The sequence below is a fragment of the Orycteropus afer genome, unplaced genomic scaffold (genome assembly GCF_000298275.1).
Source record: "Orycteropus afer afer isolate SDZICR_OR568_19922 unplaced genomic scaffold, OryAfe1.0 scaffold00069, whole genome shotgun sequence".
NCBI lineage: Eukaryota > Metazoa > Chordata > Mammalia > Tubulidentata > Orycteropodidae > Orycteropus > Orycteropus afer.
Window position 1 is genome coordinate 667,272 of NW_006921656.1, and position 22,621 is coordinate 689,892.

Genomic DNA, 22,621 nt, shown 5'->3' on the forward strand with positions numbered 1-22,621 from the left:
ATCTCTCCTCCATCCATCTGTTCACCCACCCATCTACCCATCCATCCACCTACCCACCCATCCAGCCATCCACACAGCCATCCTCCACCCACCCACCACCCATCTACCCATCCATACACCTACCCACCCATCCAACCGTCCACACAGCCGTCCTCCCTTCACCCGCCACCCATCTACCCATCCATATGCCTACCCGCCCAACCGTCCACACAGCCGTCCTCCCTCCACCCACTATTCATCTACCCATCCATACACCTACCCACCCATCCAACCCTCCACACAGCCGTCCTCCCTCCACCCACCATCTCTCCTCCATCCATCTGCTCACCCACCCATCTACCCATCCACCCACCTTCCCACCCATCCAACCATCCACACAGCCGTCCTCCCTCCACCCACCATCCATCTACCCATCCATACACCTACCCACCCATCCAACCGTTCACACAGCCATCCTCCCTCCACCCACCACCCATCTACCCATCCATACGCCTACCCACCCAACCGTCCACACAGCCATCCTCCCTCCACCCACCATCTCTCTTCCATCCATCTGCTCACCCACCTATCTACCCATCCATCCACCTTCCCACCCATCCAACCATCCACACAGCCGTCCTCCCTCCACCCACCATCCATCTACCCATCCATACACCTACCCACCCATCCAACCCTCCACACAGCCATCCTCCATCCACCCACCACCCATCTACCCATCCACCTACCCACCCATCCAACCGTCTACACAGCCATCCTCCACCCACCCGCCACCCATCTACCCATCCATACACCTACCCACCCATCCAACCATCCACACAACCGTCCTCCATCCACCCACCATCCATCCATTCACCCATCCACCTACCCACCCATCCAACCGTCCACACAGCCGTCCTCTCTCCACCCACCATCCATCCATTCACCCATCCACCTACCCACCCATCCAACCGTCCACACAGCTGTCCTCTCTCCACCCACCATCTCTCCTCCATCCATCTGTTCACCCACCCATCTCCCCATCCACCTGCCTACCCACCCATCCAGCCATCCGCACAGCCATACTCCGTCCATCCCCCATCCATCCACTCACCCATCCATCATCAGCCGTGCATCCTGCTCCCTATGTATTTACTGAGCAGTATTTGTGTGCCTACCCACCTCACCCATCACAGGTGCTGGTTATACAGAGAGGGAAAGGTGGGACGATTCTGTCAAGGGGCCCCCAAGCAAGTTGGGGTGCAGGAATGAGATGTCTGCAGGGTTGAGGCCCTTGTAAGGGATGTAGCAGAGTGTCCTGCTCTGGAAAGTCTCTCCCCTCCTCTTGTCAGGCCTGGTGACTTGGCTGTCCTTCCCTAGACTACAGATCCCTCAGTGCCCAGTCAAGGAGCTCACGCACTCTGGGATACTCAGAAATTGGACCTTGATGTCAGGAGTGTTTGGATCCCAGCAGCCTCTGACTTGCTGGGTGACCCTGGGCCTGCCTTCTCTGACAGGAAGTGGCCAGGCCAGCTGGTCCCCAGTCGCTCACTGGTCCTTGGTTCTGTGGCTTCATCTGCCACTCTGGGTGCACTCAGCATTCTCTGATGGGCCACGACCCTGCAAGCCACACAACCGCTCCCATGCCTGACGTGGCCGCCATCTTGTTCCTACAGAGTGACCTGCTGGACGTGAACCAGATCATCAAGGACTTGGCCTCCATGGTGTCGGAGCAAGGAGAGGCTGTCGGTAGGTACCTGCTGGCAGAGGGCCTGCTTCCAACCACCTGGAGATGAGTGGGCCCAGGGCCAGACCTGGACGGCCGAACCTCTGCTCCCCTCCCTCACCTCCCTGCCAGCTCCCCAGCCCTTCAGGAAGAGGGGTGCTCATGTAGGAGGGAGACCGCCATTCTCCACCCAAGGGAGCTCCTGGTCTCTATGTCCCCACCCTGGCCTTCTTCCCACAACACAGACTCCTGGTGTTTGACAGCGTGCTTGGACATAGGGTGGGGAGTCACCGTGAGTCCTGGCTCTGACCACCCAGAGGCCTGTCTGCTTCACTGTGACTGGGAGGGGTGCATCAGGGTGGGCCACGGGGAGGAGATGGGCATGTGAGGGTGGCACAGGGAAGCACCCAGGCCTGTAGGGTGGGGTGTCAGGACAGCACCCCCATGATACTCAGCTCCACACAGGGCTCCCCTTGAGCTTCAGGCTCCCCACAGCCCTGCTCCCCTTAAAGGAGGTAAACCACAAAGGCAGAGGCTGCGGGGGTCATGGAGGTGACCACCAGTGGGCACAGCAGCCTGCCCCCTTCTCCCTGGTCGGGGTCCTGGTGTTGGGCCCAGTATCCAGGAAGGGCTCTGGGTGTATGAGGCTGGAAGTTGAAGCCCTGGCCCTGGGCTCCTTGCTCATCCTCAAGGACCAGGCCATCCCATACTGCAGCGGCAGGGCCTGGCTAGGGGGTTGCCGGGATGAGGAGGGGGTCCATCCCTCCATAGATGGGGACACAGCCAGAGGGCTGGGGCCACCCTGCCTGAGCCGGGTGGCTCCCAGCACTCATCCTGGCTCTCTTTGGTCACCCGCTGCTGGAGTTGGGGACCTTCCTGGCCCTCCATGCTGGTTCCCTGGGAGGTACCTGTGGGTTGCCCTGCCGAAGTCTCCCCAGCTGCACACCAGGCCCCAAAGCTTCAGCCCCCTTAGCCATCCGTCCCCACCCCCCAGATCTGGCGCCCCCACACGGAGGCAGGAAGGGTGATTCCTAACGTTAACCTGATGCTACTGAGTCCAGGCTGCGGACTGGGCCCAACTGCCTTGGAGTGGACCAGGCGTGGTGGCGGCAGACGGATACAGATGCTGAGCAGGAAACAGCCCCTTCAGGCCAGGCAGCCAGTGCCCTCTGAGTGCCCTCCTGCCAGGCGGCTGCAGCTCCAGGGTGGGCTTGGCTCCAGGGTGGTCACAGCGGTGACTCCTCAGTCGCCCACTTCCACTTGTCCACCGAGAGGCTGCACTGGACACTGGTGTGGCCACGTGGTGGCCCTGCCCCTCTGTGCTGCCCGCCCACCCTGAAGGCAGGCTCCAGGGTACAGTGGGATCTGGATGGGTTCCCCCAGGACTGATGTCTCTGGGTCCCAGGTGGGCGTAGGGACTGCTTGAGGCCCCCCACCCGGCCTCTGTTTACTCAGCTGGGGAAGGCCTGCCCAAGTGGGCAGTGTCCCAGATGCCCTGCCCGGCCACACCTTCCAGCCAGTAGCCACAGGGCTCTGCCACGCCCCAGCCTCTCTTCATCTGTTCCCTGGTTGGCCCACTGTCTCACTCACGACTTTGTGCCAGGGAATGGCCCTGCCACCTCCCTGAGGCTGGAGGCAGCCATTTCCCACAGCCCACAGGGGCAGCTGTCTGTCTCTGGGTGAAGAAGGGTGGAGCTCCCCCTGCTTCCTGGGGTGTGTCCTCCCTCCCCCACAAAGCGTGAGTTCCTGAGGCTGATTTGTGGCCAATGGTGCCCCGTCACCCTGCAGGGCATCCTCCCAGGCCCTGACCCTGGCTCCATCTCCACGCTCTGCCACCGTGCCTGCTATCCCCACCAAGTCCACTTCTGGCTAGCAGTCAGCAAGGTGGGCTGCCCAGAATGGCCTGAGTGTCCCAGTGATGACTGACCCGGGTCGTATCCTGTGGGACAGGTGCTCCCTGACCCCGGGCAGCTAGGAGGCATGGTCGTGGGCCAAGGGGCAGGTGAGGCTGAGCAGTCAGGGCAGGTGGAGGGGGTCTGCATGTGACAGAGACTCCAGGGACCTCGTTGCGATGGTCTGTGGACCCAAGTGTTGGGCACCAGGGCCGACGGCTCCCCTGCCCCATTCCTCTGCCCTCGGCCCAGCCTCTGGTGCCTTTCCAGGGTCCAATGGTGCAGGCAAGGCCGTATGCCGGCGGAGCTGCAGCCCTGAGCCGGCCGTGACCGCCCTGCTGTCCGGTGACGGGCCAAGCTGTACGCCCCTGCGACCTGGCTCCCACTCCCGCACCAAGACACGCAAGCCCAACTTCAGCCCGCAGGAGACAGAAGTGCTGGTGCAGAGGGTGACTCGCCACTACCCGCTGCTGTTCGGGGCGCTGCGGGGCCCCCCTGCCCGCAAGCACCGTGTGTGGACCCGCATCCTGCAGGCCGTCAATGCGCTGGGCTATTGCCGCCGTGACCTGGGCGACCTCAAACACAAGTGGCGGGACCTGCGTGGGGTGGTGCGCAAGAAGCTGGCCGAGGGGCCCCGCGCCGCCACGGGGGGCGGCCCCGGCCTCGTCCTCACGCCTGTGGAGCGCTTGGTGGCGGAGACCTTCTCTGTCCCGCCCCCCCGGGGCGAGGGCCAGGGGGCCGAGCCCCTGCCAAGTAAGTGGGCCCTGCGGCTGTGTCCCCCCAGGCAGAAGGGGAGCTGAGGGGCCCCAGGAGCTGGCCCTGCATCCTCTCCCCCTGCTCCGTCTAGACGGGAAACCGAAGCTCAGGGCCAGGCAGGGCTGCCGTCCCAGCAGCACGGAAGCTGGGCTCAGTCCCAGGCTCCCCCACCCTATCATGGTTGGCTGGGGTACCCCAGGCCAGGCCCTTGAGCCTCCCACCGGCCTGGCCACTGACGTCAGCAGGAAACCAGGGCTCTTCCACGTGCAGACCCCATCAGACACGTGCCTGCTGCTGCCCACGGGGTTGGCACACTTCCTGTGAGGTCTCCTGTATCTGGACCTCTAGGGTCCTCACATCAGGCCCAGTCGTGTACCCACCACGCAAGTGAGCGCTGAGCCCAGAAAAGGTGGACCCAGGCCATGGGCTAGTCAGACGTCCTTCCCGCAGTGCCGGGCAGCCCTGGCCTCGCCCCTCCCATCCTCTCTTCCTCACCCTCCCTGGGTCCCATAGTAAGGCCCTTCTCAGCCCCTCTGGACCTTCACTCTCCCCACGTGTGCCCTCGGCCTTCTCTGGAAGCTTCTGTACCTGGTGAGGACCGCGGACGCTTGGCTGGGCCTCTCCCACCACTCCTCCGCCTCCAGCACCTCCGTCTCCACACTCAGCCTCCTGCCACCACCGTGCAGCTGCAAGACCCTCGGGCCTGGGAGCGCCTGCCGCCACCCCCTCCTCACAGTGGAGCCCAGGGACCCTGTGGAGTTGTTGAAGGACTCTGGGGCACAGGACGGCCCCCTCCTCTCTGGACCCTCAGGAAGCCAAGCACATCTGGGGCAGCAGGTCTCAGCCGGGTGGGCTCGGCCGGTGGTCGGCCTTCAGATGCCCCGGTGAGGGCCGACGGAACTAGCGTCGGTGGACCTGTGAAGGCGCCGTCAGCCGCGTGCTCTCTGCGGGGGTGGGTGCGGCTGTGGGGCTGAGAAAGGACTGGGCACAGGGCAAGCCTGGGTCACTGGGAGACATGAACGGGAGCACCCAAGGGGCCGCCAGGGCTGGGGGGACACGGCCGAGCTGAGGGGCGGGGCCTGGGGTGTGAGCCCAGGGGAGGAGCCTGGGCAGGTCTGGGGGGCAGGCAGAATTGGAGGGGGAATCTGCTTGTGTGGGGTGGAGTGGGTTGTGACCCAGTCCCTGGGACCCCACCTGACCCCCTAAAGGGCAGGCCCTGTGGTCTGTGCAGCAGCTGGCCTGGTGGGGGATGTGCTGGGGCGCCCCACACGGGTGGTGGAGGGCTGGCACCGGGTGCCCATTCTCTCCCCAGTAGGCCCCTCTACCTGGGCAACCAGCAGGAGTGCTGACCCCTGTGAGGGCGTGGCTGCTAAGGCCCCATGGACCAGGTTTAGTGGTAGCTCCTTGTGGGCGGGGCCTGGCTGTGCTGAGTTGGATCTTAAGCGTGGGGCCTGCCCTGCTGGTGGCTCTCAATTTGTGAATAACACAAGGCAGGTGCTTGAGTGGGGCCAGGCCCCCGGGTGGGCCGGCGGCAGCTGGGGCCCCACAGGGGGTATAGGAGCCTGGTGGTGTAGGGGGCCCCATCCCAGCTGGAAGGTGCCCTCGCACTGCCTAGGACCCTGGTCTTCAAATGTAGGTGATCCCTCAGCGTCATCAGGCAGGGCTGGGAGGGGCTCTGGGGGTGTTGCCCTGCAGCCTCAGCCTTGTGGGAGGACTTCCCTGTGCACCTCCCCCAACTCCGCTGTGCAGAGACTCCGTGGACCAGGCCTCTGCGTGTGCGGGCAGGGTCGGCGCCAGCTGGGCCATGCATTCTGTTTCTGGGGCCAGCCTGGCCTCTGGGGTGGCCTCAGTGCCCCTCTTCCTGTGGATGACCTACCTCACAGACAGGAGGTGGCTGATGGCTGGTCCCACCCTGTGTCTGTGTGTGTGTAGGGTGGCTGCTCTGTGTGGGGGAGGGGCGATGGGGCGGGCGCTGCCCGGAAGCACAGATAGCCTGAGGGTCACCTTTGGCTGGGCAGGGCCATTGCCTTCAGTGGCAGCTGTGGGTGAATATGTCAAATGTGTGACCCCGTCCTTTCCATCCTGGTCTAGGCCGGTGGACGGGGACTGATCCCTCGGTGTACCATGTGGGGCCACAGTGTGGCTCAGGCAGGCGGGGTCCCCAGCTCAGGGGAGACAGGGCCCATAGCCTCCTTGCCTCCCCTGCCCTGTCCAGCACCCCGACTGAGGCTGGGCAGGAGCTACTGGAGGACACACCTAGGTGGGGTGATGAGCTCGTGGATCCCAGGGCCACCGTGGCCATATAGCAAGTGGCTGGGCAGAGGTTCTGTGGCCCCAGTTAAAGGGTCAGGGTGAAGTCCAGGCCAGGGACTTTGGCATGAGAACTTCTCAAAGGTGGGGGCCCATGGGCCCTCCCTGCCCAAGGGCCTGTAAAGATGGGGTCATGCCATGCAGATCCAAGCAGGAGCTACCCAAGATAGAGACGGGCTAGTCAGAGCCACAGAAGAGGGTGGGCCAACCCCAAGGAAGGCTCTGTCCAGCGGCCCCATGGCTCTGGAACAAGTCATGCCCAGGGTGACAGAGCACCACCAGCAGCTCCCTGAGTGTGACGCATCTCTGTCCCAGGCCCCCAAGGGCTGTGCAGCTCTAGAAGGGTCTGCAAGACCCAGCTTCAGGTCCTTCTGCCTCCTCAGTTCTCACCAGATGCCTGACTCAGAGACGCACCTCTCACGAACGGTCCTGCAGACTGAGGGGGAGGTTAGCGTGTGTGTGGTCTGGCGACCAGGGTATTGGTGGCAGTCTCTGTTAGGGGCTGCCGCTGCACACGTATGGCTTGGGCTGTCACACAGTCACATGAGTGTGTCTCCTGGGTGGGTGCTGCCTTCGTCCTGTTGGATAGATGGGAAACCAAGGCAGAGAGACTCCTGGACCCTTGACCCTTGAGGGGACACCGCGTCTTCATTACCCGTGCCGCACCCTCGCCAGGCGACGCGTCTGTACTGGGGCCAGGTGGGACTGGGGACACATGTGCAGCAGGAATGGCTGTGTCGGCTTGTGTTTTACGACGCATCCTTTTTGCTTCTGGTTCGCGTGAAATAGTCTTGTTCGGTGGCGCTGCCTCAGGTGCCCAGGAACCACGGGCTTGGTGGGGCTGCGTGACCACATGGTGCAGCATTTCGGATCCCCTCTGCCCAGTCCTGGTTGTCAGCAGCCTCCCTATTATGGCCGGTCCCTGGATCCGCCGCTGGTTTAGCGTGTGCTGACCCCAGGCCCCTGCAGACCCCACTGTGTCCCTGGAACACTGGACAATGGGCAGGGGTCCAGGCCAGGGTGCAGCGCTGCCTGGGGAGTGGAGGGCCTCCTGGGGTGCGGTCATGATGGAGCTGGGACTCACCAGCCTCCACCCTTCCCGGCATGCTGTCCCCACCTGCCCTGAGCAGGACGCTAAGAAGGCTCTGTGCCTCTGTCCTGCACTGGTCACTGAGCAGTGCCAGGTAGACAAGCCCCTGGGGACCCCTGGTGGTCTCAGCCACATCACGGCCTCCCAAGGAAGCTGCACGTGACCACGGTGGCTACCAGAGGCATGACACCAGGGTCATCCTATCCCCGAGGCCACCCCTCCAGCGGCCCCTGGCCTGGGGCTCGCCTTGGGGATCCCTGGGCCAGGCCTCTGGGTCTCCGTGGTAACTGCCTTTGTTGTCTTGATTTACAGACAGTGTTGAAGCCAGCATCGAGGCTGCTTCCTCGCATGCGGAGTCGGCCCGAGAGCTCCTGGCAGGAGCCAGTGGGCACCAAGTAAGTTGGTGTGAGGTGGGAGCGCCCGCCCAATGCCGTGGTCCCGCCATCTGTCCCTCCAACTCAGGTGCATGGGAAGGCATGCCTGCCAGGTCTTCTTGGAGCGGCCAGGCGGCCTGCAGCCCTGGTGGACGTGGCCACGATGCAGGGTTGGGGTGAGTGCTTGGTGCTGGCCATGGCAGTGGTCTTGGTGGTACCCACGGCGTTGGTGCCAGCTTCTCCCGTCTTTACTGCCTGCCACCGTGTTCCTGGCTAGGAGCGCGGGTGGGTGGAGTACTGTGTCGCCGGAGATCTTGGGGTCCCCTAAAGCATGAGCTCATCCCACCTGAGGCCAGTTCGTGAGCAGCTCCTGCAGGAAGCTCTGTGTGTCCCCTTCTCCCTGTAGGGCAAGTGCGTCTGCCGCCAGGCCTGCAGGCTGAGGACCCACTCAGGGCGGCTCTGGGCCTGAGCTCTGCAGACTGCTGGGGGCACACTGGCTCCCAGGGTCTGAGTACAAAGCGAGGCCTTTAGTTGCTGAAGGGGTCCCACGGGGGCACAAACCCTTAACACTGAGTCTGCCCAGAGGCTCTGCAGACGACAGGCCTGGGGACGCACTTCTGAAACACGAGCCTTTGGAGCGGCTGTGGCAGAGTTCAACTCTGACACCTGTGGGGCGTCACGCGGGGGGCTTGGCTCCGTGGCCGCTGACAGGTGCTGGTCGACCGCACGGGCCAGGCTGCTCCTGGCCCTTGGCCTCTCCTTCGCTCGCCTGGTCCCTCCTGGTGACCCTCTGCTCTGAGCTGGCCCTGGCAGGAGACAGGACCACAAACAGCCCCTCCCCAGAGTGCATCCTGGGGTGGGGAGGGGTGCTGAGAGACCTCCAGTCCGGTCCAGGGAGATGGGGTTGCTGTGGGCTCCAGGGCACAGAAGAAGCCAGGACCAGTGGGGCAGGGTGGGCCTCTGGGCAGGTCCACGCTCTGTCCTGAAGGATGGACAGTTGTCTGGGCAGTGGGACAGTGTGCCAGAGGCCAAAGGAAGAATGTCACAGGCGGCAGGAGGTGGTAGTGGGCTGTGTGGTGAGGGTGAGGCCTCAGTGGGCGGAGACATGGGTCACCACACCGTCCACTCAGGCTGTGGGCAAGCTCTGCTCCAGGGCCTGGTGTGGGCTTGGCAAGGTCCCTCTGGTTGCATTGGGGCAGGCAAGGGAGCAAGGGGTACGGGCCACACTCGACAGACTCCTGCGCTGCATTGCCCGCGGCTTGCACTCTTAATGACAAGGCTTGGAGGAAGTGAGGATGGCCCCCCGCTGGGCCCCCCTTCCCTCTCAGTGGCCACTCGGACTCGGAGGTCAGGGCGACCAAGGACACAGTGAACACTAGGCCCAGGAGGAGATGGCGCATGGGCCCCAAGTCTTGCCTGCAGCATGGCCTGTCTCCTGACTCTGGCTCGGACCCCTCTGGACCCGCCCACGGCCTTTCAGAATCCACACATGACCAGACCCTCTGGCCCCACCCACAGCCTCACTGACTTGGGCACACGGACCCAGGCCTCTGGGGCACTCTACGCCTGCAGCCAGCGCTCTGCCTGCTCCTTTCTGCGCCACACTGGCCTGGACGGCAGAGTCTGCCACACCGAGGAACTCTCCCAAGTGGTGGTGCCCCCGAGTACCTCTCCCCATGGAAGCCAGTGTCTTGAGAGGACAGCAACAGACCAGCAGGATGGCTGGACCGGAAGGATGGGCAGGTACCTCGGAATGCAGAAGGAAGATGTGCCGGTGAGGAGGAGGAGGAGAGGAGGAGGAGGAGGAGGAAAAGAAGGTGGTGGCCACGGGGTCTCTGCCTGAGCCTCTGGGCACCTCACCAGGTATAGACTTCCTGCCGCAGGCCCAGTGAGCCTGTGCTGGCTGTCTGGGACAGTGTCGGCTGTCACCAGTCCATGTCCCACTGCACAGCAGGAGCTGTCCCCACTTCATGGGTGAGTCGGACAGGGCTAGCTCACCCCAAAAGTCACTACCATGTCCTCCTGCCCTCACCCACGTCAGTCAGGGCGCACCCAGCAGCACAGGGCGTTGCCACAGCCTTGCTTCTCAGCACTCAGCTTTCCTGGGCCTTAGCTGACTTCTCCACACTCACCCCATACTTAGAGCTCCCTAAAGCCACTTGGGAGCTCCGGTAGCATAGTGGCTAAAGCACTTGACTGCTAACCAGAAGGCTGGTGGTTCAAACCCACCAGCCACTCCTCGGAAGGAAGGTTGGGCAATCCTACTTCCGTAGTGATACTGCCTCGGAAACCCAAGGAGGGGTCGCTATGAGTCGGGGCCGACTCGACGGCACATAACAACAACAACAACAAAGCCACTTGTAGATTAGGATTTTGAGGCCAAAGAGCGGGGCCTTTCCTAGGGTCATACGGCTGTCAAGAGCAGAGTGGGTGTGGAGCCCAAGTCTACAGGGTAGCTAGTCCAGGACTTTTGCTGCTGCCCATGGAAGCTCTGCTCTCATGTTACCCTGGTGCTGCACGGGTACACAGACAGACGGAAAGACGGGTGCCTGGGTGGCCAAGTGGATGGACAGATGGATTCGTGCATGGACAGACTGATTGGAAGAATGGATGGATGCAGGCATGAGTGAATAGATGGAAGGAAAGACAAATTGTAGATGGGTGCGTGGACAGGTAAGTGAATATATGGTTGGATAGCCAGATGCCAGGGGGTTGGATGGATGATAGATGAAGGATGAATGGAAGATGAACAAATGGATGAATAGTGGATAGCTAGGTTGATAGATGGATGGAGGGAGAGAGAGGCTAGATGGATGGATGGATGGAAGATGGAAGGAGGCTAGATGGGTGGTAGATGAACTGGATAGAGGTTGGATGGATGGATTGATGATGGAAGGAGGGAGATGGGTGGATGGATGGACGGATGGATGGATATGTGGATGAAGAATATATTCATGGATGGATGGATGGATGAATCGTGGATGATTGGTGGATGGGTATGTGGATGGATGGATGAATCATGCATGGATAGATGGTGGATGGATTGATAGAAGGATAGAGGATGGGTGATGGATGGATGGACGGATGAGTGGGTGAAGGATGAATGGGTGGATAGTGGATTGGTAGATGGATGATGGATGCATGGAAAGATCGTGGATGGGTCGAGAGAGGGATAGAGGATAGAAGATGGGTGAGTGGATGAATGGATGGATGGATGGATGGGGGATTGGATGGGTATGTGGATGGAGGATGGGTGGATGGTAGATTAGCAGATGGTGGACAGACAGAAGAGTGGGTGGGTGGGTGGCTATAAATAGGTAGGCAGACAGACAAGATGGGGATAGATAAACGGACAGCTGGGTGGCTGAATGGGTTGGTGAATAGACAGCAGCAAGATGGTACACAGGGTTGGGAGTCAGCCCAGTGCTTTACCACTGACCACGTGACCAGAGCAGATCCTTCCCCTGAGTCTAGTGACCTCACCATCCAATGGGGCACCATGCTACCATGGAAGGGTGTCATGAGACCAAATGGCTGTGTGGGGGCCCCTACGTACTGCTTGCAGCCCCCGCCCCATCCTTCCCTGGGCATCTCCACCCACAACCAGTAGAGGCTGATGGTCCCCTGTTTCCCTGCTAGCTGACGAGGCGGACAAGGTGCCTGGCTGCCTGTGGACCCCCCTGCACACCCTGGACGGGCCCAGCCTGCCCGAGCCTGACCCTCTGGACCTGCGAGGAGTCTTCCACGTGCCCACCTCCTCACCCTCCCCACCTGCCTCTCCTGCCTCAGCTCCCCCAGCCACTGCCTTTGTGGGGGCCCTGCGGCCCTCCCCGCCCTCCTCATCTCCCGCAGCCTCTGGGAAGCCTGCGGTGGCGGCGGCCGAGGTGTCTCAGTTTGAGCAGCAGCTGCTGGACTCACACCGGCGGCAGGGCGCCCTGCTGTCCTCCTGGTGCCAGCAACAGGGTGCACTGACGGCCCAGCAGAACCTGCTGCTGCAGCGACTGGCGGAGCAGAGCCAGCGGCTGGCCGATGGCGTCGAGGCGCTCAACCGGACGCTGGAGAGGCTGGTGGAGGCGCAGCCAGGCCGAGGGGCCTGGCCCTCCACCTCTGACAACACCCCTGCCGGCCCAGCGGCCCCCGGGCCCGCCCGAGGCTCCCAAGCCAGCCCCCAGGGCGCCCCTGCCAGCCTGGAGGCCTTCTCCGGGATGATTCTGAAGGTGGAGGAAGAGATCTAGGGTCTGGGCTGGGAGGGCCATGGGCAGCCAGGACCAGGCCGGGGTGGACAGAGCACAGCTCCCCTTCTAGAGGCGAGAATCACCTGGAGATCCAGTGGACGTGGGCCATTGCCTGCGCTGCTCCCTTCGTCCTGGCATTCTTGGTGGGGCCACGTGCAGGAGGGCTCGGGAGCCAACACTGGGCGAGCCTGGTGAGAGGGCTCTCGGTGAGGATGCTGGGGGTGGAGAGCAGCGGGTGGCCGTCTGGCTGGCCATCCCAGTGCTCTGACAGCAGGCAAAGGCCGGGAAGATGGGGCACACGCCGGCCTGTGCAGGCCGCGGGCAGAGGAGTGGCCCCTGAGAGCCCGACTGGAAGTGACTTGTAGGAGCCGTGCTCTTCCTCGGGCACGTGGACTTAGAGCGGCGGCTCCGGCCGTCCTCCTGGGTCTGACCGAAGGAGCCTCAGCCCCTGGCCTGGTGTCATTTGTCTCCAATTTTGTACCTATATTATTATGAATATATATAAATATATATATGTATGCACATACATTATTTCGTATAGCATGGGGATGGGATGACACTTTGTACCTCTTTTGCAAAAAAATATTTTTTGTACATGAGCATAAAATACCACAGAAGGCCGCAGTGACAATCACGGTATTTAAGATGACAAGGGAATGCAGCCGGCTCTTGCTCTCTCCTGGGCTGTGCTTTGGCTCAGCTCCCTGCAGGGGCCTGAAGGCTTCCCTGGGCTTCCAGAACCTTCTCCTTTGATCTCCTCTCGAAGTACCCCTTGGCAAGGCAGCAGCACCTCCTGTCTTCTTGGTGGGGACAGTCTGAGGCCAGAGAGGGTGGGTGGTCATGGGAGGCCAGAAGGAGGGTAGATCCTGGCCCAGCCTCCTCCCTTGCCGTCCCTTTGCCTGGCTCTGTGAGCGAAGGCCTTTCCAGATGCCCGATGGTGGCATGCTGGCCCAGAAGGCTCTGTGGATGAGGCGACAGCAGGGTTGGGGGCGTCGCACACGGTACAGTGGGTTCTCTCGTACTTTTGGGTTTCTTCCATGGCCCAGCAGTGTGTCGGTAACTTTAGTCTACAAAGGACAGTCCTGACCCTCTGCTGCACGCTGGCCCCTTTGCAGGCTGTTCTCCCTCTGTGGGCCCAATGGTGCTTTGTGGTGGTTCAGTTTGTGTGTCAACTTGGCTGGGCCTCATTGAGTGAGCAGGCAGCTGAATGGAGTTCTTCTCTGTGGTGAGACTGGTAATTAACTCCATGGTGGAATCTGTTGGAGCAGCTGAGTAGCTGCGTTGGGAACGTGGTCTGCTTCCCATATATAAGAAACAGCTTTGGGAATGGTCTCTAGCTTATGGCACACTTGAACCCTACATGTAGCTGAGTCATTGTTCAGCAGCCTACCATGCTCTGCTGATCTTCGGACTTTCAGTGGACTTGAATCAATGACCTGCCACGTGGTTTGGTAACATCAGGACTGTGCTTTTTACTTGTCAACCTTGGGCTTGGCAGCTTCATCAGCCAGTAGCTGTCTGAGTGAAGAAAAGCCTCCAGCTTCAGTGGGCTGGGAGCAGGAGGCCGAGCTGAAGCCCAAGGTTGAGGGCTTTCACCCAGCCCCTAGAGCCTGGCACTTTGAACTTGGACTTAAAGCCTCTAAACTGTAAGAGAATAAAGTCCTGTGTGTTAAGGTCAACCCATTTGTGGTATATTCTCGTCAGAGCTGCACTAGGGAACCAGAACGGTGCTGTTTGCTCTGCATGGAGGCCTCTGTTTCAGTGGTTCCCTCCCCAAGAAAGCCTTCCTTCCATCCTGCAGAGCCCGGATCCACCTCAGTTCTCCTCCACCTCTAAGACGCCTTGGTCAATCTTCATTCCACATGGAAGTGATTGACCCTCCATCCACTTACCGATGCCCACAGTGGTTGGTCCCTGCCCCCTTTGTTGCCACGAGCGTGTTCCTGATTGTGCTACAGTCCTACCTGGTCTCAGCCCCTGTTCCATTGCCAGACTGAGCCCTGACCCTGCTCACGTGCTGATCTTGGCCTTGAGCCCTGACCCTGGTCACTTCCATGTCCCTGGCCAGTTCCATATCTAATTTTGCCAGCCCCTGTACTAAGTGCTTGAGGAACAGATGTGATCAAGGCAGACAAGCTCCCTCTCCTCAGTCAGCTGCAGAAAATGGATGCTAAGCAAGTAAATACATCGAGCTGGTTGGGTGGAATCCACCCACATTATCAAGGTCAATCTCCTTCACTTAGAGTCTAGAGGTTGTGAATGTTCATCACATCTACAAATTCCACCACAGCAACATCTAGACTAGCGTTTGACCACATAACTGGGCCCCAGAGCTTAACCAAGCCCTCACAGCCCAGAATCCAAGAGCCCCAGAATAGGACAAATGACAGGCAGGGCTGTGAGACAGAATGTTGGTATCAATTTTGCTGACAGATCCTGGATCCTAGCAGATTATTTCTGGAGGAAAGTGTCTCCTAATCAGGCCTTTGGGGGCACCCACAGAATAAGAAGTATCACGTGAGCCCACAGTTGGAGATCACCTAGTCTCAAATGAGGAGACCACTGAGTGGGAAGTAGAAGAAATAACAAAACAGCTGTTGGAATTAATCAAATACATAACATAAAAAATAGAAAGAGGAATCACAACAACAGGCAATAATACAATGATCAAAAGTGACCATATCTGGGAAAGATCAAATACAACTTTCAGAAATGAAGAACTCGATGCATGGGTTACACAGCCTATTAGATACAGATGAAGAGCGAATTAGTGAACTGGAAGATAGAGCTGAAGAACTGACAATATTTCAGAGGCAGATTAAGAGATGGAAACTATGACAGGGAAATTAAAAAGCCTGGGGAATGGGATCAGAAAAGCCAGAATGCATATAATTGGAGTCCCAGAAAGAAAGAATAAGTTGGGTAGTCCTTGGGATATGAGCAAGATCTATCCCTAACTTTAAGAATTTGTAGGTCAGTCGGGACAGGTGCATACAGTTGTTATTTAGCTTCACTTTAGTGCAAGAAAAAACTTGAAGCCTTTCCATGATTTAAAAGGTACACGTGCCAACAAGTGAAGGTGACTGTGATGAAGAGTTTGGTGCAAGTAGGAGTCGGTTCAGTTGTTTCTGTTGTTGTTACGTGCTGTCGAGTTAGACTCGATTCATAGCGACCCTCCTTGGGTTTCTGAGGTAGTATCACTACGGAAGTAGATTGCCCGACCTTCCTTCTGAGGAATGGCTGGTGGATTTGAACCGCCAGCCTTCTGGTTAGCAGTCAAGTGCCTTAGGCACTATGCTACCAGAGCTCCCTCAGTTTTTTCTAAGAAGGGGCAAATGTACATAATATTTAAGGGTAGGTAGTAGTTGTCAGTGAACCAGAGGTTCATAACCCATGGACTGCCTGTGTGTGAAGAGGCTGTGTCTGTGAGGTCAGTGTCCCCAGGGACACAGGAAACACAATTCATACCACGTAGCACAGATGAGATCAACTCCTAAACACATCCTGACAGACTTGCAGAGTGTCATATTGGAAGGGAGCACTCATAAGCAGCCAGGGAGAAAGGAGAGGAATAAGTTTTGCTGGCAGCTGATTTGAGTAAACAGCCACAGCCTTCAGAAAACATTGAGAGTGTCAAGAGGAAATAACTGCCAGTCTATAGTTGTGCACTGGACAACTTCCTTCAGAAGCAAAGGCAAGATACAGACCTTCTCAGGGAAAGGAACGTGTAGAGTTTACCACCAATAGACTTGCAAGAAAGGGCTCTCACAGGGTGGACTCCAGAATGGAGGAGACTAGTTCCAGAAGGAAGGTGTGTGTGATGCAATGACAGCGAACTAAGAAACTGGTCAGTGTGCAGGTGAATCCAACAACTGTGTTAAATAATGTCTTTATTTAACAATAAACTAACAATTACAACTATAATGTGCAAACAGTGTGTTTTTTAGAATTTTTGGAAAGGACGGAACCACAGTGCTAGACAATGATGATATGTTGGATGGGAAGGTTGTGAATACTTTCCTGAGGTCCTTATATGATTTTCAGGGAGGTTAACGATTGACTAATTTTTACCCTTTGCTAATAACCATATGTGCTAAAAGCTCAAGGGTGCCTTCATCAAAATTAAAAACGTGCTCTGTGAAAGACTGTTACAAGGATGGAAAGCCAACCTACCGACCAAGAAAATAGCTGCATACCACATGGCTGGCAAAGGACCGGTATTCAGAATATATGAAGAATTCTCCAAACTCAGCAGCAAGAAAACAGTGCAATTGGAAAATGGGCAAAAGACGTAAGCAGATAACTTCACCAAAGAAGAGGCAGGAATAGCAAAGAAGCCCATGGAATATGTTCACCCTCAGTGGTCATCTGTGAAACGCCAATTAAGACCACAACGAAGTACCACGGCATGCCGACTAGAGTGGGTAAAGCAAAAGCTACAAGGAGGTGGGAATGTAAAATGGTGCAGCCGCTCTGGAGAACAGGTTGGTGACTGATTAAAAAGTTAAGTGGATGCAGACCATATGACCCAGACTCCTGAGCATTTATCTTAGAGAAACAACCAATCATGTTCACCTAAAAGCCATACAAAATGCCTGTAGTGTTTTGATTTGTGATAGGCTCAAACTGGAGCCAACCCAAATGTCCTTGAACGGGTGAATGGTGCCTCTACACAACGATAAGAGGTAACTGGCTCGCACTACAGGTGACAACTTGGATGGAACACTGGGCATTACTCTGAGTGGAAACATTAATCTCTAAGGTAGCATGCTGCATGGTTGCGCTTACAGAACATTCTTGAAGGGACAGGATTCTGGAGGTGGAGGGTGCCTAGGGGTTGCCAGGGGTTAGGGGAGTGGGACAGAGAGGTGGATACACCCGTTGAGGGAGCATGGAGTTCTTCGGGGTGACAGAATGTCTCTGTATATTGCTCATGGTGGCAGTTACATGAATCTCTGTTACAAAATTTCAAAGAACTGTACACATACATACGAAAAATGAATGAAAAATTGAACACAATAAAACTTAAGCAAGGGTGACCTCAAAGAATAGTGGTGGAGTGTGCTGTTTTTAGGTGCCATCAAGTTGGTTGCGACAACGGAATTAGACACTCCCCGGTCCTGTGCTCTCCTCGCCATGGTTGCCACGTTTGAGCCCAGTGGTGCAGCCACTGTGTCCGTCTGTCTCGGTGGCGGGGTTCCTCTTTTGCTGATCCTCTGCTTCACCAAGCACGACGTCCTCCAGGGATGGGTCCCTCCTAGTAATAACATTCCCATCACACGTGACATGGAGTCTCGCCACCCTTTAGGCTGAGGACCGTCCTGGCTGCGTTAGAAACAGAACTTCCAAATGAGCAGCAACGGAGTCAGAATACCATTCAACCGAGAGCAAAAAACCTCATTGAGTAACAACAGGAAAATGGAAGGGAAGAAGACAGCGAGAAGAAAAAATAAGGCAACTCTCAGTGCCTAAGTCATGCGACTACTAACCAGAAGGCTGGCAGTTCAAAGCCACCAGCCACTCCTCACAAGGAAGGTTGGGTGATCTACTTCTGTAGTGATACCGCCTCGGAAACCCAAGGAGGGGTCGCTATGAGTTGGATCCGACTCGACGGCAGTGAATTCGTTTTTTTTTTTAAAAACACAGTATTACCATCACCTTTCTGATAAACAGCATCTGTGCAGATTGGTTAAAGAGCCCAGATTAGAGGGAGAAGTAATGTCTCTTCACTGTCTACAAGATACATGTCAGAATATAAGGACATGGAAGGAGTGAAAGTAAAGTTGTAAAGAAAGATGTGCCCATCAGACACTAAGTCTCTTTAGACCTTGGGCAGCTGTCTTGGCCTCAGAGAAGGACCTTGGAGACAACATGTAAGCAGAAGGTCAAGAGAGTCACCCTTATCAGCAGGATGAACATCCCTGGACTGGAATGCAACTAAAGGAAAAATAAAGGGAATAAAGTAAAAGTAGGGAGTTATGGAGGAGATGGAGAGTAGACATCACCATATACTTTTCAATGATTGATGGGCAGATAGACAAGAAATTAATAAGATACAGCAGCTTTTAATAACCTAACTCACACTGGGCTTAACGGCCATATATGGAACCCTGTATTAAATGCATCAGACACTCGTTCTTCTCAAGCACATGTGGAACACGTACTAATGGGCCATGGACTGGGTCATAAATCAAATGGGAACACAGTTCAGAGTACGCAGAGAACATGCTCCCTGAGTAACAGGCAGTCAGAAGTCAGCAAAAGTGAGTGACGTTCCTCTGTGTTTAGAAATCTTCAAGCGTGTTTAGAGCACACTGGATCAAAGAAGAAATCACTAGTGCATGTATGAAAGGACAACACTGAATAACAAAGAAAACACTACATATTGAAATCTGTGGCGTGCTCCAAAAAACGAATGGCTTTAAATTCTCACATACTACAAAAGAAGAGTGTTTGGGAATTATTGTCTTGAGACATTACAAAAGCTTTTTTTTTTTTTAAAAAAAAAAAAAAAAGAGAATGACAGAGTAACCCTAAAGGAAGTAGGAGGAAGGAGGTTGGAGGAAGGAGGTCGTAAAGACAGGAGCAGGATTCAGTGAGTTGGAATAGAGAGGCTGTGTGAAGTGCAAAGCTGGTTCTTTGGAAAGACTTAAAATAGTAGACAAACCGCTGGTGAGGTTGATCCAGGAGAAAAAGGTATAAATTCCAAAATAATAAGAGGATTCTATGAACAGCCTTAATGCCACCAGATTTGGAAACCTAGAAAAAATGGACGGATTCCTAGAAAAGTTAAATTTGCCAACACTGACTCAGGGCTAGAGAGCCTCAATAGTTCTGTTGTGAATTGAATTAGGTCCCCCCAAAATATGTCATCAATCCTCACCTCTGTGCCTGTGCTTAGAATCTCTTTAGGGAAGAGGTTGTCTTCGTTATGTTGATGAGGAAGGATTAGTGTAGGGCGTGTCTTCAGTGAATTTCTTTAGCGATATAAAAGAGATTTAACAAGCAAGCTAGCTGAGATGGAGGAAGGAGCAGAAGTTCAAAGACACCAGGACCTTCCCCCAGGGCCCACAGAGAGCCTTCCTCTAGAGCTGTGGCCCTGAACTCAGACTTTTAGCTCCTAAACGGGGAGAAAACACGTATCTGTAACCACTCCCCTTGTGATATTTCTGTGACAGCAACACTAGAGAACTGAGACAAGTCCCATAACCATTAAAGAAGTTGAATCAGTAGTGAAAATCCTTTCCACAATGAAAGACTAAACCCGGGTGGTTTCATAAGTGGGTTCCACCACAGTTTCAAGGAAGAGATCCAATCTTTGCACGAACTTTTCTGGAGAAAGAGAGAGAAAATTCCCAAGTACACAAGAAACAAAAAACAAACTCAATGTCATCAGTCAATTCTGACTCATAGCGACCCCCACTGGGTTTCTGGGGCAGTAAATCTTTACAGAAGTAGATTGCCCCATCTTCCTTCCACGAAGTGGCTGGTGGGTTTGAACCGCTGACCTTGTGGTTAGCAGCCAAATGGCTTATCCACTAGACTACCAGAGCTGCTTTCAAGTGCATGTATGGGGTCAAAACCAGAGAGGAGCAGTACAAGGAAGGAAAATTATAGACCAGTCTATCTTGTGAGTGTGGGCATGGTCATCCCCAATGGAACAGGAGCAAACCAAGTCCAGCGTGTGGCAAAGATACCCACCTGGCCCAGGTGGATCTACCCCAGGAGGGTAGTTTAACCTGGGCTCCTCCGTTCCCTCATTCATTTAATCAATACGGGATCTGGAAGTGAGATGCACTGCACTGACAGTGAAAACAGAAAGAAGATACGATGATCATCTTGAGAATTCTCGAGAGGGTGTCTGCTACAACTCACTGCTCAGTAAGTGATAAACTTGGCAAATTAAAAACAGGCAACAATTTCCTTCACTGATAAGAGTGATCTGCAAAAACTCCAACAGCAAAACTGCATGCTGGCGCCTTAGACGCGTGCCTGTGTCATCAGGGACTAAGCCGAGGACACCCCTTGTCAGTCTTCTATTCAACTCGGTACTGGGGGTGCTGGCTTGCTGAGTGGAAGCTGAAATGAAAATTTTTAAAAGTATACGGATTGGAAAGGAAGAACTGTCTTTATTCACAAAAGACAAATTGGAATCAATAACAGTTTGGCAGGGCCTTGGATCTAATAGAAAAATGTGAGAATACAGTGCCCTTCTGTGTACAAGGAACAGCTAATGTGAAAATACAGCACTGGTAATGGCAAACGCATAGTAAAATAGAACAAAATACAAGGAAGGACTTTGCAGAGGAAATTAGAAAACTTTATTAATGGACCAAAATAAATACACGCATCCCCACACCCACACCACTGTCAAGGGTAAGGGGAATCACTGTCCCAAGTTGTCAGCCTGCCCCAAACCCACATACAGGTTCAGTGCAGCTCCAACCAGAATCCTGTAGTGTTTTTCAGGGAGCTTGGCATCTGATTATAAAATTTATAGGCGAGAAGGAAGGTCTAAAAATAGCCGTGGCACACAGGAACAAGGATAATGAGGTGGGGACTATGCCCTCCAGAGAGCAAGGCGTTAGAAATCAGAACACGACCTTGAGCCTGGCTGAGGCCGGGGTGGTGCCTGGACGTTGTGTCGCCCACTGGGCTCGGAGCAGAGGGCCCCTGGTCGCTTTGAGGGTCTTCACGGCATTCTGGGAGGGGCTGCAGCCCGCGCAGGGGGCAGGGGGCGGGGCCTGAGGGGCAGACATGGCTAAGTGCTTGGCTACTAACTGAACGGTTGGCGGTTCAAATCCAGTCAGAGGCTTCTGGGAAAACAGGCCGAAGACCCCGTGGAGCAGTTCTGCTGTGCACACTCGAGGGCGCTGGGCGTCACGGTCGGTGCTCTGACCAGTGGTTTGGCTTTTTAGGAGGCCAAGCTGCTGGCAGCAGAGGGAGACGGGGCAGGGGGGGCCGGCGGTCCTAGAGAGATGACGGGTGGCCGTGACTGCAGCCTGCTGCCTGCATGGTCCAGCCTAGCTGTGGGCAGGATGTGGACTCCTGGCTGGGCCTGATGGAGCCTGGCCCTTCCTAATTGGACACCCCCTGAAGCTGGGCCCTTTGGCTGGACATCACTGTCTGGGAGATGGTTTGAGGAGGATGGGCTGGGAGTCGAGTCAGCGGGACCCACCCCAAGCCACCTGGCCTCTGTGGGGCTGGGTCCATGGACTCAGGGGAATGACGGGGGTCTTCCTGGAGAAAGTGGCCTTTGGACTGAACTTGGGGGTGGGGCGGGAATGGACAGAAAGGACCTATCATTCTAGGACAGCGGGGCCTCTGAAGGCTGCTGGTCAGGACGAGGCGCTCTGTCCGTCTTCCCAGAGGCCAGGCTGCCTTCCAGCAGACCTGCAGGGTGAGCTGTGACTCAGGCCCCAGGTGCCCCGGGGAAGGAGGCATCGGCCCCCTTCCAGGTTTGAAATCTAATCACACTCCGGGCAAAGGATTTGAGTCCGGAGAGCAGGGAGGGGTGGGGGGCACGGGCAGCTGCCCTGCTGCCTTTTTGTTTGGAGCCAGCGGGTTAAATACACGCAATTGGATTGTGTGCGGCCTGGGGCGGAGAACACGGGGAATCTCATTTTCCTGATCCGATTGCTATGGATTCTCGCCCCAGTCTCTGCTGAGAAATGCGACTGGACTGTGTTCCAGGTGCTGTGTGGACAGCTGTGGGGACGCAGGGGAGGGGGACCGCTGACCCTGCCCACCTGCCCTGCCCGGGGTCTGAGTTATTGCAGATCGAGCCGGCAAACCACCCAGGTGGAGGGTAAATCATGACCCCTCTGGGGTTAATAAACCCAAGCTCGCTGCTGGAAGGGGCAGGAGGAGGGGCCCTGCAGGCGAGGCGCAGGCGAAGGGGGTTGCTCTGCAGGGCGGCCGTTCAGAGGAGGCGGCTCCAGGACTAGGGGTTTGGGGGAGGCTTTTCTAGCTGCCTAAAAGTTCTGGTGGTGCAGTGGTTAAAGCGTCTGGCTGCTAGCCAAAAGGTTGCAAGTTTGCAAGTTCTATTGGATCAGCCCCTCTGAGTGAAGCAGTCAGCTTCCCTAAAGATTGACAGCCTTGGAGACCCTGTGGGCAGTTCCACTCTGTCCTCTAGGGGCGCTGTGGGTCAGAATGGACTCCAGGCAGTGGGTGTGGTTTGGGCTTTGCTTCTGTGAAGACTGACAGCCTTGGAGATCCTGTGGGGCAGTTCCACTCTGTCCTCTAGGGGCACTGTGGGTCGG

The 22,621-nt window shown here is 56.5% G+C and overlaps 1 protein-coding gene across 1 annotated transcript in view; it reads left to right on the forward strand.

Annotated features, from left to right (window-relative positions):
• The window catches only part of TSNARE1 (t-SNARE domain containing 1), a 70,153-nt gene extending 57,794 nt beyond the window's left edge, over positions 1-12,359 (forward strand). The window contains exons 9-12 of the mRNA XM_042780907.1: positions 1,653-1,725; positions 8,063-8,145; positions 11,764-11,854; positions 11,914-12,359. Of these exons, the coding sequence (XP_042636841.1) occupies positions 1,653-1,725; positions 8,063-8,145; positions 11,764-11,854; positions 11,914-12,359 (693 nt within the window). The remainder of the gene's footprint in view (positions 1-1,652; positions 1,726-8,062; positions 8,146-11,763; positions 11,855-11,913) is intronic.
• The last annotated feature ends 10,262 nt before the right edge of the window (positions 12,360-22,621 follow it).